Source organism: Athene noctua, chromosome 22 (assembly GCF_965140245.1).
Source record: "Athene noctua chromosome 22, bAthNoc1.hap1.1, whole genome shotgun sequence".
NCBI lineage: Eukaryota > Metazoa > Chordata > Aves > Strigiformes > Strigidae > Athene > Athene noctua.
In genome coordinates, this window is record NC_134058.1 from 1,311,395 (window position 1) to 1,326,447 (window position 15,053).

The window sequence follows — 15,053 nt, forward strand, 5'->3', positions numbered from 1 at the left end:
ATGCAAACTTCTAAGAAGTACTTAGTTTCCATGGAAACCTAAGCTGACCGCAACATTATTGTTCTCAAGAGGGAACTGACTTTACTATATGTTCATTCACTGAATTAATGGACTCCTGGTTCTTTTATTAGCAGCTCTCTAACAATGGAAAGAGAGAAATGTTATAAAAAAGACTCTCAGACAACTGTCCACTCTTTTGTCCAGGGCTTATTGGAATGACGCAAGTCTATTCAAGAAAAGATTATAAAAATCAACTCAAAGCTGCCTCTGTTTGTGGCAGCTAAACATACCTTTATTTCATAAAGATACAACCTATAGAACAAGCAAATTAAAGCTCTTTCTGAAATAGTAACTGTAAGGCAGTGATCGTGTTGAAACTGGACTTTAACTATGATAACTGGGTATTGTTACACGATCTCACAGGGGTTTGTGAAGCATCATTAACCCCCAGTTTTGGTCACTGTGCAGCGCTGTCTTCGAGCTCTCAATAGTCTGCTACATTTTATAAGGACATGCTCTCTCCTTTTTACAGCTCAATTTAAGCACACAAAAGCAGGAGATATTTTTAAAATAATTCAGTCTGGTTAACAGCGTAAATTCTCGGTAAGTATGAGGACTGTTTTAAAACCACTAAAGCTGGGGGCTTGATTTTTCAATATAAAGAAGTGAGACATGAGGAGATATCACTGCAATTTGGACTGGAGCTTGATTCTTCGGTATACAGAACTGAGAGGTGAAGAAATATCACCGAAATTTGGATTTTTAGATCTTTACTAACAGTTTTAGAAGACCTTTGAGTAGCTATAGATCATACATTTATTCATCATATATATTAAATGAAGAAATGCAAATGTATTTCTCGTGACGTGCTGCAAATCCAGGAACTTTCAAGAGCTCGAGTTAAAATCTGGAAGTCAATCTCTCTCTGCATGTATAATATTATGACAGGCTGTGCTTAGGCCTGGGGCTGTATGGCCCAGCTAGTAATTGCTCCACAAAAGACAGTTAACAGTTCCCTTGCTCTTCTCTAACTACCTTCCTGACTGCTTATTGAAGTCTGATTTCTTACTCCTCTGGGTCATCATTCATCAGTCCTACAGATCCCACTGGGAGAGACCGGCCAGACCTTTCCATATCCCTTGTTGCCAGAGGCCATTTCTGACGGCCCGTGATATAGAAAATGTCTTCACAGCAATCCAGCGGGACAAACTACGGTTATAATACCCAAATAATCATTTTGCAAATTATCATAATTATCAATCAATCATCTTGTGTGAACAATGTGTTTCTGAAGTATCAGATGGTTCCTGTGACCTGTAGCATTTTGTATATAATAATAAACCTGGAGAGATTTATGGCCCTTACCCCGCTTTGCATCTGCAGTAACAAAACATTACTTGGTTTTTACTTTTGTTTCAGCAATAAAAGCTTTCCATCGACCTAGCTTTCTTGTTTACTACTTGATGCTTTCTAGGAGGTTGAGATTTCTCATCTCACCCGGTTTTCTAACACTAATTTGATTTTTTTTAAAAAAAAAATCTGTGTGATTTGGGAGTAGAAGAATAAATCACCATGCTGCAGAAATTACATTTGCAGTGTCATCAGCCTGATATTACCAGCTTCTAGTATTTTGCATTGTACGTATGAAGTCAGCCAAAGCAGGGGGAAAAAAAAATTGGTTTTGTCTTCGTTTTTTGTTGTGTTTTGTACAATGCCAGACTGAATCCAACCCTTTTGAAGCTGATAGCATCTCCCGCTCCCTGTGTAGTACATTCTTGTTAATGGATAAATTCAAGCTCTCGAGAAAGTCAAAGAATAAATTTAAAGCCTTTTGCCAAATGCCTATCCTATTGGATTTTGATAAGACAGCTATTGAGCTTTAATAATGTCTTCTATCCTTTTTCAGCTGGCCCTTAACATGTCTCTTTATTTGTCCCTAAAGCCTCTTCAGCGATGCCTTTTTATTACAAGTCTCTCAGCTTGCTCTCAAGGGAGACAGGGTCGACAAGAGTGATAGATAGATAACTCTATAGATTATCTCCCACAGATGTTTTCTCTCCAGTAGCCCCTCAGGCTATTCCCTCTAAGTAAACAGAAACTAAATAGAGAGTCTACTGAAGAGAGAAGTCCCTGAGGTCTCTTGTCACCACAGTCAGAAAAACAGCCCGTCCAGAGGAGGCTGGCGAGGAGCTCTGCACACAGAGCCTCCTTCAACGTGATTCTCAAACCATCATCCAAAGTGACTTTTAGAGGAGCGATAAATACACGTAGCATTGCTCCTTGGAAAAAAAGATGTCTTGTAACGGACACTGGCCTTGTTTCCTGCCAGAGGAAGTCTAAATCTTTCATCTCCCTCTCAAAGTTAAATCAAAATGACAATGAAGATAATGATAACAAGGCATTTTTTTCAATGTATTAAATGCACTGGAGAAGCTTAGAAAATTCAGAGCGAGAGAAGACGTGAGCTGCTCCCTAAGCAAAATAAACAGACTGCAGGAAGATGGCTCGGAAAAAACGCCGTTTGGGAATATGGGACAATATACCCACAGGTATAACTTACACATTTGTGCACATCGCTGAATGTCTGCATTCAGCTCACAAAAAAAAAAAAAAAAAGCCAATCTCCTACTTTAGCATTACATTCACAATCGATTATTTAAAATTAAGCAAACAGGATGAGGAGCTGATGTATATTTGTGCAAGTTAAACTAAATATCAGCAGGCAACGTAGATAAAAAGAAAAAAAACCTGTGAGGAGCACACCACGTTTTAGCCTATGGCACAGCACATTTCCAGACACCGAAAAAATGATCCTGGGTACAGATCCTTCAGTAATATTGCTAGAAATCTTAATTCTTGTGAGACAACCACTAACAAACAAATCAACTTTCTGGTGTTAGTAGTCCCAGCAGAAATAACAGTAATACAAACTGAAAAATACTGGACATAGCGGGGAAAATACTTCTTATTTTGCTCCAAGCTGAAAAGGGGCCTGCTTTATTATACAATATAATAGTGTCTGCTATGCTGCACCTTCAGACTTTTCCCTGCCTTGCAGTTTATGACAAGTTACCTGTAAGAGCGTTATTTTTTTGGCAGCTTAACAACAGAAATAATACTGGGGTCAATTTTTCAGCAGAGATTGCTTCCTGTGCATCTTCCTGTACCGCTCACTGCTACCACGCTTCCCTTCCCCTGCTCTGTTTTTTTTTTTTTTACTGTTTTCACAGATTTCCTCTGCATTCTAGAGATTTTGTTCTCTTTCTAGTCCTTGTTACTACCCAGTTCTGAATCTGTGATCCAGCAGTCAATGAGCCACTGAAAATTATGGTCCCTCTGTTTGGCTCTGACTTTTCTCCTAGTTTAAATCAGCCCACCCACTACAGTTACATTTGTCTTCAGTCACCTTCTCACCACCAACTTATCTCTCAAGGAACAGGAGTAAATTGAAGTCAAATCTCAACTATTGTGTCTTCAGGGATATGACAACTGAATGATTTAGAGAGGTTAGAAAAGGAAATCTTCTCCCAAGAGAGCTTTGTACCACCGGAGCAAAATGCTAGAGTATGACTTACAAACAATTTTAAGATATTACAAAAATTGTACAGAATGATTTTTCATTCTTTATTTTTCATTTTCTTCTGACTGAAAATCTGTCTAGCAGTAGTCTTTTCACAAGCCATAAAGTTTAGACTTGAACTCTTTACCTTACTGCTCTGACCTTTTTTACCCTAGCTGTAAAACCCTACTGCCCATCCTTCAATAAATTTATCACCTCATAAACTCCCACTAGTGCTTCTCTACAATGCATTTAAAAGACAGAAGTGGAAGGCCAGTCCTTTCCCCCCTTGTCAAATATCATAATTGTCCAGTTTTATACCTGCTGTACAGGAAAATATTTAAGGACACGGTATTTTTCAAAGACCGGTAGTTTTTCCAACATTCTCCTTTGAAATGAAAGTAATGAATTTTAAATGCAAACCCACATATTGAACATTTAAAGCCGCCAGTCTAATGTTTTCCTTCTACCCTTGTTTCACACAAAGCCTGCTCTCTAGGGCAGTGTAGGTGCTGTGAGGTAGGGATGTAGAATTGACTTGTGGTATTGTAATTAAAGACTGAGAAAGAAATAGCTGAGCAGTCCCGAGCCATGGAGAATTTACTCCATCCTTGTGATAAGTGCGTTGTGATAATAAGAACCTGCCACCTTGTCACCATGTCTGTTCAGACAAAAGGATCCCACAGAGGCAGAGACAAACACCAAATGAGTTATGGAGATGAACAAGGTAAAAAGTTCAGCAGTATTGCGATAGGTCCTCCGCAAGGTCACCGGATGGTCAGAGGACGTTTCGTATTGGTAGCCTGGCTTGCTGAAATAAAAGCTTATTTTGCTCGATATGGTAGGAATAGAACGGTCCACACTGGCCATGTGTCTAAATAGCTTTTCCCAAACTAACTTTGGAGCCTGGCAAGTATTATATTTCACTTTGTTTGGCAGAGTGAAACAAGTGCTTCCTTTTAGCTTTCAGAGTTAAGAAACAGTACTGAAGCTCGCCTAAATGGATGAATAAAAATGGCAGTTGTTGCAAGTTCCAATTTTAAATACTTTCCACTTTCAAAACCTTGTCTTTTATGAATAAGCCTGCGAATACCCATTGTAAGACAATTGCATATGAAAAGAATTACAGCTGGCTCGTTATTTCAACAAGGACGTTCTACCTCTACACACCCAGGGAGGCTCTAATCGAATATGACTTGTAACACTTCGCGTTACTAAAGCCGTTAACCAACAGACAGCCATGGAAGGAATGTCATTTCAGTGTTCCTGAGAATAACCCCCGACCAAAAGAGTAGACTGGCTACTGAAATATGTAGTGTTGAGGCTGCCTCGCAGCTACTATGAAGAAATTTATACAGCTGGGCTGTATTTGGAACACATTTTTCTCTGGTCAGTATTATAGTTTAAGCATCAAAATGTGATGAAAAGCACCGGTAATGCATCATGAGAGTTAAATTTTATCCTTTCGTATATCTATTCCTTTTCCCTTCAACTTCACATAAGCCACATTTACATGGTGAAGTGACCTCTAAAAATTTAGCACTTTTAACAAAGGACCAACATTTTCTTTTACTGGAAAAGAGGTAAATGAGGTTTTTCGATTTGGACTGGTAGCTGTTTATATTGTAGCTGAATCAAGGAACACTTCAAACTATTATTTTCTTTTTCATAAATACTGGAATCACAAAAAGACAGAAAAATATGCCAGCAGAACCACAATACTTAATCCAAAAAAGCAACACCAAATATTGGAAAACTTTTACGGCACTATCGCGATACACACCTTTGTTCAATGTAAGAAGAGAGAAAAGCGTCTAGGTGTATTTCAGACAGTAAAACAACTTGCATAAGATTGATCCATATCCTACCTTTTTTATATTGCCCTCTTGGGAGGTCACCTCAGGATCAGTCAGTATTTGCTAAGAAAAAACAAAATAGAAAAAAAAAATTTAAGTTGAATTGCAACTAAGAATGTTATAAAATAATAAAGATGATGGTGATGATTAAAGGCCAAAACTCTCAACTGCAACAGAGCGATGTTCTGGAAGTTAGATGGAAGGCTTACACCACAACTACTATTATATTCTCCCAGACATTTTAAGGTTTTCTGTCGCTTCTATAAGTAATTTCCTGAGCTTTGGCTGACGAGAACATGTGTTTCTCTGCGAGGTGGCGGGTGATTAGCACAGGGGCACTAGGAGGATGGAGCCCTGGGGGCTTTCCTGGAGCGAGTCCCTCCGGAGCAGGTGCCCAACGGCTCAGGCTGTCTCTGGGAAGCGTCGCAGGAACGGCCACAGGGACAGGCCCGATGCCACCGTCCCCACGCGATGCTGGAGGCGTCTCTCACCTCACCTGGACAAACGCTCCGGCCAGGGGCTCAGCCAGCAGCACACCAGCAGCTCCACCCCAGCAGCAGGGACTGCCCGTGGGGTCGGGGCACAGGATGCTTCGCTCCCTCAGCGAAGGTCTTTAATTCCTCCTCCAAGAGAGGTGTGGTGCTACAGGTCATTAGAACGCTGCTGTGCTCTACCTCAGATGAGATCTAGGACAGCTGGGAGGTCAAGTACCTAAACCTTGTACCACAGCGGATGGCCCCATCAGGAGAAACATACTCTGCACGGACTCGATCGAGCAGCCGGACTCCAAGTATTTAAATAGTTTCACTGACCTCGGAGGGGATCTCAGATGCCTAAGGTTAAACACAGGATTCCCAGGCCCAGGCAATGTATTTTGGCTACCAAAGAGGAGCAGGAAAAAGCTCCAAGAAACAAGAGACCGAAATGCAAGGAAACCCAAACTAAAATGAGAACGGTTGTATGCTGCAAAGGAACTTAAAAAAAAAAAAAAAAAAAAAAGCCAAGGAGGCTGTGTTCAGTGTCTCGGCAGCTGAGGATTTGGCACAAAGTTCTTGGACCTGTCTGACCATGCCCAGGTGAGATCGACCAATCTACAGATTTCAGAACAGTTGGCAAATATCTCCAAGCTCAGCTGTAAAAACAACGTGTCATGCTTTAAAAAGCAAGAACCCTAAACCATTCTGTATTTTACAACAGCTCTAATAGATACTGAAAGCGCGGTTTAGAAAGTAGCTGAAAGCAAATAGGACCAAGAGGTGAATACCGGAGCAATAAAAATCTGTGTGTTCCTGCACTTGCGTGTGCACACGGAATTACTGAAAGTTAAATATCTGTGAGGCGCAGTTAGAGGCCTGTGTCACTGAGTTACTGGGGAGCTGCGGAGTGTCCTCAGGCTCCCGGCACTGCCACGGGGAACCAGCGACCCCCAAAAGCCTTTTTGAGAATTAGGCCGTGAAACTTCCAGAGCTGTAATATAAATATGCCCACGCTAAATGACTTAAAAGCCTTCACGAAACACTGCTGCTTCCAAATGAAGACACTCAACTGCAATTATTATATGCGAAAAAAAGAAATCTTTAAAAACAATTGGTTAAGTATGTGCATTCAGAGTGCATAATCCACCCGTTCAACATGACCATAAACGTAGAGGGGAAAAAATAAAAAAGAAAATGAAGTGCAAATTGGGCTGTGGTATAGTTCTGTATAAACAGGCTTAAGAGTCAGGAATTCCTGAGTCTGAATCTAAATGCCAACACAAGCTTCCTTTTGTTGGTTTGGATAGATCTGCACTCAAGGGGCAAGTTCTGTTTCTCAAACAGTATTTATTTTTTTTTCCCTTCAATTCACAGCAGATCCCAAATTTTAAAATTCTTAGAGAACAGAATTTCTGTAAAACGTGCTTCATACATCTCCAAAAATGGCACATCTACAAAAAAGTATCAGTGGCTGTTTATCTAACAGTTCATTCAGAGTATTTCAAAATGGCTGATTTTTGACAAGGTGAAATATTTTTTCAGTTTCCTTCAATTACAGAACTTCTGGGGTTACAAACCCTGATTTCATGAAGAATTTTAGTTTCAATGGAACCATCTCCACATTCAAACTATCAGAATATCTACATGTGGGAGAAGGTATTGTAGCAGCAGTGGGAGGTTGGGTATTTTCCATCCTTCCTTTGCACAGAACTTTAAAAAAGAAAGATGATGCTGTCCAAAATGCAACAGTACGAGACTCAGTTCTGCCACAAACTTTCTGCATTAGCTTGGACATGGCCCGTAACCTGAACGTGCCTGAATTTCCGATTTGCCCACGTCAGTAGAACAGGTTGACAGTTTGATGTTGAAATAGTTTGGGGATTTGGCGGGGTGTGGGGGGGCAGCGTGTGCGTGTAGGGGCAGAGGACAGAACCCGAAGCCTCCGGCTGCCAAACCACGGCCAGGGCTGTGCCAGAGCCTTCGGAAGCCTTGCCGAGCTGGGGGGAAATGTCAAAAATCTTCCTCTAACTCCCAGTTTGGAATGAAACCTGTCGGACAGCACCTTTCTAGAGAGGTGGAAATTCAACAGGCAGGTCAGGTGTGCTGGCACCCTGTGAGCCCTGAGGGGCAGAGACCTTCCGTGGGATCGGGCTCTGCAGCAAAAGAACTCGGTGACTGCACCACTGTGGTGTAAACAGCACCTCCTAATTAAATGAGACAGGGCGAAGGAGGGAAAGTAAGTACCAGATGCGATGTTTATTAATAAGAATAACAAAAGATACTTTGAAAATCTACTCATTGGGTAATTTTAGCTCAGGCTGGACTTCATCTTGTGCGAATGCTCTAAGACTAAATATAGCGCTTGACGTGTACAGCGGGCTGCACTTTTGCAGTTAACACAGATGTGCTTAAAATGTACTCAAAATTTACACCATATGCTTTTTCTATCAACCGATACGTTGATTTTAGCCAAAAGAAAGACATCATGTCAGCAGCAGCCACGTCAGAGCAACTCGTGCTGTTGGAGGTGGATCTCCGGCGACTGCTGACGGATTTCACTGCATTTCATGACCCGGATTCAGCGAACTGGTGGTAAAAGGATCCCGACTTAGTGACATCAGTTCGGGATGTGCTATAATTTTTGCAAAGCCTCCTGAATGTATACTAAACATGTCAAGTAACACCATGTGATTCTTTTTGAAAAACAGTTTACAAGCTGGCATTCTCCAGCTGCAGTTAACCCTAATTTGATTACATTACCGAGACAGATCACAATGAGCTTATGTAAATAGTAACGTTATCCATTCATTCCGTGAGCTCAGATAAACTGTCATTTAAAAAAAAAAAACCCAACCAAAAAACACTACAAAAAACCCACCCCAAAACTTGAATAGGCATGGCTTGGTGCATTCAGCAAATTCTAACGGCGAAGAAAACGACAGAGTAGAACCTTCCCCTGTTGTATCATTGTGAATCTTGATTTTTAAGAAGTATTTCCACACCAGCTCCGGGTTGGAAACAGAACGGCCAGTAATTCCACAGAAGTCGCTGTGCAGATAACTTTTTTCCATAACTTGCTCTTCCTTATCACCTGTTTGGTCAGACCTCAGAACATCCCCGCTGAAGTCAGTCAGAGTTAAAGTTAAGCAGGGTTTAGAGCAGCGCCCCGCTGTCTGCGCCCGCCCTACCCCAGCTGCCCCCCTGGGACCGCCCCGGGCACCCCAACAGCCCAGCTCAGCAGGACGGGGACATCGCTCGCAACAACGGAGCCCCGGTTGTGCCACCCTCACCGCCTTACACCTGCCCCTTCTCAGGGAGTGCCGTGCAGCAGATCACAAAAAAAACGCTATCTTGGAAACGGTTATTTTGCCTTAAATTAGCTGAGGGCCTCTAATTCTTACTTGCGCGCAAGTTCACGTTAATACTTCAGATGAAATCGCAGGCGATGTCCCTCCTGTGCCTAATCTGCTGTCGTTAAGAGGGAAGTTACCCTGCGTGGCTGAGATGCGGTGACTGTACCATCACCCCGTGCACACGCCAACACCACCACACGCAGAGCAAACATTTTCTTCCAGCCAATTCATTACGGGCTTTAAAAAACATCTCCGCTGTGCTACTGGGAAACATTCATGCCAGCACAGCAGTCACAGCAGCCCGACACGGCATCCTGGTCCCGGCCGGTGGCTGCTGCCTCCAGGAAACGGTCCCCGAGCAGGGAAAAGCGTTTGACCGGCTGCGATGGGCACCGGGTGAAACCCCAGGGCGTGTTTCCGTGGGGGCACCTCTCCCGTCCGACCCACGGACAGCACACACGGCCTCACACGCTTCTCCTATTGTGCACCTCTGGTCCTGTTCCGGCTCAGGAGAGAACACTGTTACTAAGCTACAAATCTTCCTACTTTTCATTAATTATTCCTTAAAAGTTTTATCCTGCAAAGTCCTGAGCGTGCTGGCCCTGACCCAGTCAGGTATTTAAGCGAGTAGTATCAGTGAAGTTAATAGAAGCAGCAATGCTCGCGTGCGTAAGTGCTTTTCTGGACGGCGGCCAGGAGCACAAAGCACCTCCAGCCCGGCACATGAAACCCCTCTCAGGTGTCTGGTGTTGCCCAGCCCCGTGCTCCAGCCCCCCGGTGTCCCCCGGAGGACAGACCGTGCTGGGGACGCTCCCCACGGAGCCGCTGCAGCGGAGGGTTGAGCTGGGAGCTGGGGCCTTTGGTATGAAAAAAACGAATCTTCTTCTCAACTGGCTGCTGGTACATGGTGGCTCACTTGGCTCTAACATGTACAGAGAGTCGTTACAACTTTATGCCCGTCTCCACCTGGCTTTAGCAAATATCACAATAACATTCTCACTCACTGGTACACAAGGACAATTTTACCAAAAAAACAAACAAACAAAAAAAAGTATTTCTTGTTGTCACTATTTGCCCAAGACCTGAAAAGCCATCGCTCATTATATTGGCGAACGCGGCAAGCAGCAAAGAGCTAATCAGCTCTGCCATTAAAATCAGCTCTGCCATTAAAATCAGCTCTGCCATTAACAGCTCTGCCAACTGCAAACTGCAAAGGCACAACCAGGAAGGGTTTGTTTATTTATTAACAATGTGCCCATCTTGGAAGTGAAACCAAAAACCCGATTTGTACAAAATGCAACACTGTCACAACAGCTGTTGCTTTTCTAGTTCTTCCATAAAGTTGGGCATTATATATAAAGGTCTTTTATCGTAAAGAGCCAGGTTATCAAAAACTCGCTGCTACTCTGCAGCAACTCCTTCATCACGTAGTCTGGATACATCAGTAACCGAGCACAAACATTATCCTGGACAGCACAGAACTTCAAACGGCACACAGAGTCAATACAAAAGCTGTTGGACTAATTTGCAAACAATCATTACATCAATATAAAAAATTAAACAGTAAATTTTGTAAGCTCTGAACTCTCAGTGGGTGAAAAATATCTGCTTAAAACGCCTATACACTGAGGCCCAAAGACTGAGTTGCCTGAAGTTATACGGTAAATCGGTGGCAAAATTCTCAAACTTTTGCCCTTACTGAGATGACTCTGGAGCCTCCCAGTTGAATAAACTGGAATAATTAATAATCTGATCTATTGTCACCAAAGCTACCGAGTCCTGAAACAGCAATGGCACCATCAGTTCTCTGCGTGAACGTTACGTGGATGGCCAACAGTGCTGCGTCAGCCTCAGTAACTTGTGCGAAAGGCATTAAGAGTTTCAATCCAGTTTGTGATGCCCTTGAGTACTGGCAGGGAACGAGCTGCCTTAACATGAATTTTAATCCAGATGCTTTCGGTGTAAACATTTTCACCTGTACTTTGCACATCTGTTTTTACCTCCCAGCACAGAGACACTCTTCATCTGAGCTTCCTGACGTTCCTTAAACGCTGCAATGATGAGTGCCCAGTTTTGATAGGTGATGCTTTGGTCTTTATAAATGCATCACTCAGCTGGGAAGGCCTGGCCCAGGAACACCTTTAAAACACGATCATCCCAAGGTGGAGCTATGGAAAAGGTCAGAAATTATATATGCTGATGTAGGCCAAGTTGATTAAAAAGCACTATAATGCCATTTGTGCCTACCAGATCGTTGGTAACAGACCTCGAAGGAATGTGGGTTCACGAGGACAGAAGAACCATCTGAGCACTGTATTAAAGAAAATACCTATAACCCCCCTAATTGGGATTGCCAGGTTTACGCTGTGTTTCTTTGCTGTCCCTTGGTTTTCCGCTGGGAAGCCGTCCCATGGCTGTGCAAACTGCCGAGGAACGTGCCTGCCCAAACCCTGCAACCCCCTCTGCAGTTCGGAGCAAGGAAGATGAGCAAGACAAGCTGCAAGTACCCTGGCACGGGCTCACCCTCGTGATGACTGTGAGCATGTTGTTCAACTTGGCATTCAGGAGCTGGAACAGCCCTTTAAAACACAACAGCTAACCACCCAACAAAAGCCAAGTCACAGAGATGATGCTCTTTCATAGTAAAGCCAGAGGGAGAAGGAACCCACAGAAAACCAGTTCAGCGCTTAAGAATTTTTCTATTAGCCATATTTTTAAAACACGGGGGTTTTATAGCACTTTCTGGACAACAATTTACCAAAATTTTACATTTTCTATACCAAGTAAATTTGTGAAGCCCTATTAACTTGAGGAAACTTTCAATATCCTGCCTTGGGAATTTGAAACGAATGTGCCCAGAATTAAGAGGAAAGGGAGGAAAGCTCTTGTTTGAGAGGAAGAATTTCCTTTCCTGGCTGGTGAGTGAAGGAGGATGAACAGCACGACTCTGACTGGCAAGGAACAAGCCAAGGGCTGAAAAGAGTATAAAGAATAAAACCAACCATTCACTGCTCAGGGCAACCCCAGCACAATTGGGAACACTGCAGAGCAGCCAAACTGTGGTTTGTGGACCAGTAACAGTCGGCAAAGCCATGGTATGTGCCCCGCAGACCATTTTGTAACCATTTATTTCTCAGTTGAAGGTCTGAGCAAGAAGGTGGTACGGTGAAAAATGTTCAAAATGAGAAGGGATCCGTGGGCCAAAATTTCTGGTCATCTGCCGCGGGGAACACCTCTGCACTCGCTCACGTCCTGTACGGCTTTGCAGAGGAATTCCTCCTCTCTGCCAACTTTCAGGAGAATAAAATGCAGTTCACAGAGGTGAAGCATTACAGGTGATTCCAAAGGGTGTTCAGAAGAAGGGAACATCCTAAGTCACCTTTTAGTAAGGCAGAGCACCTTCTTATCCCGCAAAACGAACTTCTGTGATCCAGAAAGGTGCAGGAAAACGTCGGGGGGAGTTAACGTGAAGAAGAACGAACGTCAAACGTTAAGAATATGTTTAAGAACAAAGAAAATAAACATGCAAGTTACATACGTGGTATCACAACTTTTGTCTCACTTTTGAAAGACGTTAACTCCTCCATGACATTGCCATCAAGTTCAACTGCAAATAGCAGGAAGTTAAACAGAATCTAATGGAGAGCATTTGTAATAACTTCAATAAGCTGAGGACTTGAGACTTTCAGCCAAGACAAATAAGAGAGGGTACTGATTAGTAAATGTCACCGTTTCTCTTGCCAAGCACTCAGGGACTGGTGATAGGAGAGTATTAAATATAATCTCACAGCCTTTAGGGGCTCTTTGATTTTATATTGCATTCTTATCGGGTTCTTAAAGTCCAGTGTTAATGAGCATGAGAAATGCACTTGATAGTTTGGCAGTTTTGCTAAAAGAAAACGCGTCTCATTCATTACATGTGTTCCTTGGAGTCAAGTTAGAGATGCATTTCCCTCTGACGTGGCGCCACATCTAACCTCCCTCTATCCTCCTCCTCCATCTCTGCAATCCAACATCACCTTTAGCAACCATCTATTTACTGTTACTACTCGAAGAAAATAGGTTTTACCAACTACAGACAAGGAGATCTTGAAGGACCCTGGAGCACAGAGAAAACATTTACATCGTAAGGGCACGAGCACTGCATCCCCCCTTGGCAACATATCGTGATTCTTGAAAGAGTAAGTCCCAGTTCACAATGTAAGCCTGTAAGTCTTCTGTCTAGTATTTTGCTCGCTTCTTGAAACGCCTCCCAGAAAAGAAATATGTAACAGTATACACAAGGTAAAGTTCAAATTAATTAAGATTTTATTTTTAAAATAGTCTTACAAATATTATCCTGAACTCCCTTTTTCCTGAAGGGAAATTCTACGATAAAACTGAATTCTGAAAAAACAAAAGGGACACTTCTCTCTCTGTCCAGCACTGAGCAGTGTGTACAGTCTAAGGATTAAAACAGAAGTTGTAAGTACTGAACTGTATCTGTATTTACTCAGATTGTTCATCTTCAAAACTGGGAACATGCCCAGAAGACTTTTATGCTAAATAAAATATGTGATCCTCTGACACGATGTGTTTCTGAACTGCAAACCAGTTACATCTCCACTCTAACCGTAGGGAAAATAGTAGTAGAAAGGAAGCTTAGGGTCATCAACTCTAAATTCTGTCTGCCACAGAACTACATAACACAATCACTTAATGTAGCTAGAGCTATTTATTATCGGAGCAAAAAATCATCTTGAAGAGTGAAGGGTAATGTTTTGGTTAACAGATAAAGCCCTGCTGTTTGCAGCAATGTAAATGGATTGGACGGTTAGCTCCAGTCATATACGATCCATCTATCTTTTGTTCTCGACCCTTTTTAGTTATAAAAATGACCTTGATATTGACAGAATAATATAAACGAACTTCCTCTGTACTTCATATATTGATAACCTGTTTGTTAAGATGATCAGTAATAATCATAAGTAAATAAAGAGAGACTATACATCTTCCTGTAATGGCAGTGCTGACATGCGCTTGATCTGACGTATGGGGACCTCTGGGCTTTGGCTGAAGAGCTCATACTTCATATTAAATTGCAGCCTTTCTATCCAGGATACACGTCGACATATAAATCTATAGATGGCAACGCACTCAGACCTTAGTATCTGATCACACCTGTTACGACTAAGGTATCTTAGAGAGTACCCCCAAAATGAAGTGTATTGAAACGGATTCAACAAATATACCATCTAGCCTCTAGAAGAAGTCGTTACTCGAACACCAGTCATTTACACCTCCCTGTGGGTGGGGTGATACACAGCAAATCGACTGATTTGCCTCGGTCTTCATATCCCTGGGGTGGCATTCATTTCCAATTCCGTGGGCAAGACTTTCAAAAACTTCTTGCCCTTCTCCCTTCAGTGGCAGATTAAGCACCTTCACACCTATCTGGCGACATCAACACTATTTCTTTATTCTTACAAAACCCCCTTCAGCATAGGCAAAGTCCTGACATTGATGCTGGAACTGCTTGGCACCAATGCTGTAGGAAACGGGACAGCCTCAGCACTTCGATCACTCCGTGCGTCCTGTTGCCAAAGAGAAGGACTAGAATCAGACGGACCAAGGTAAAATATTTTCTTCTTTAGGTCTCAAGGTACAGAGCAGGGCCAGCTGGCTCTGGCTTCTCCCATCACTCGTGCGGAACGATAGAGCCCCCAGCCTTATTTAACTCTAATAATTATACAGTTAAGAATTTGAGAAAGAACAGAGGAAAATGACCTCAGTTCATTCTCTTCCTCACAGCCTAAAAAGACACTGATAA

The 15,053-nt window shown here is 42.6% G+C and overlaps 1 protein-coding gene across 1 annotated transcript in view; it reads right to left on the bottom strand.

Moving 5' to 3' along the window:
• PRDM16 (PR/SET domain 16) overlaps window positions 1–15,053 on the bottom strand; it is a 341,589-nt gene that overhangs the window by 162,095 nt on the left and 164,441 nt on the right. The window contains exon 3 of the mRNA XM_074924608.1: window positions 5,428–5,478. Coding sequence (XP_074780709.1) covers window positions 5,428–5,478 — 51 coding nt within the window. The remainder of the gene's footprint in view (window positions 1–5,427; window positions 5,479–15,053) is intronic.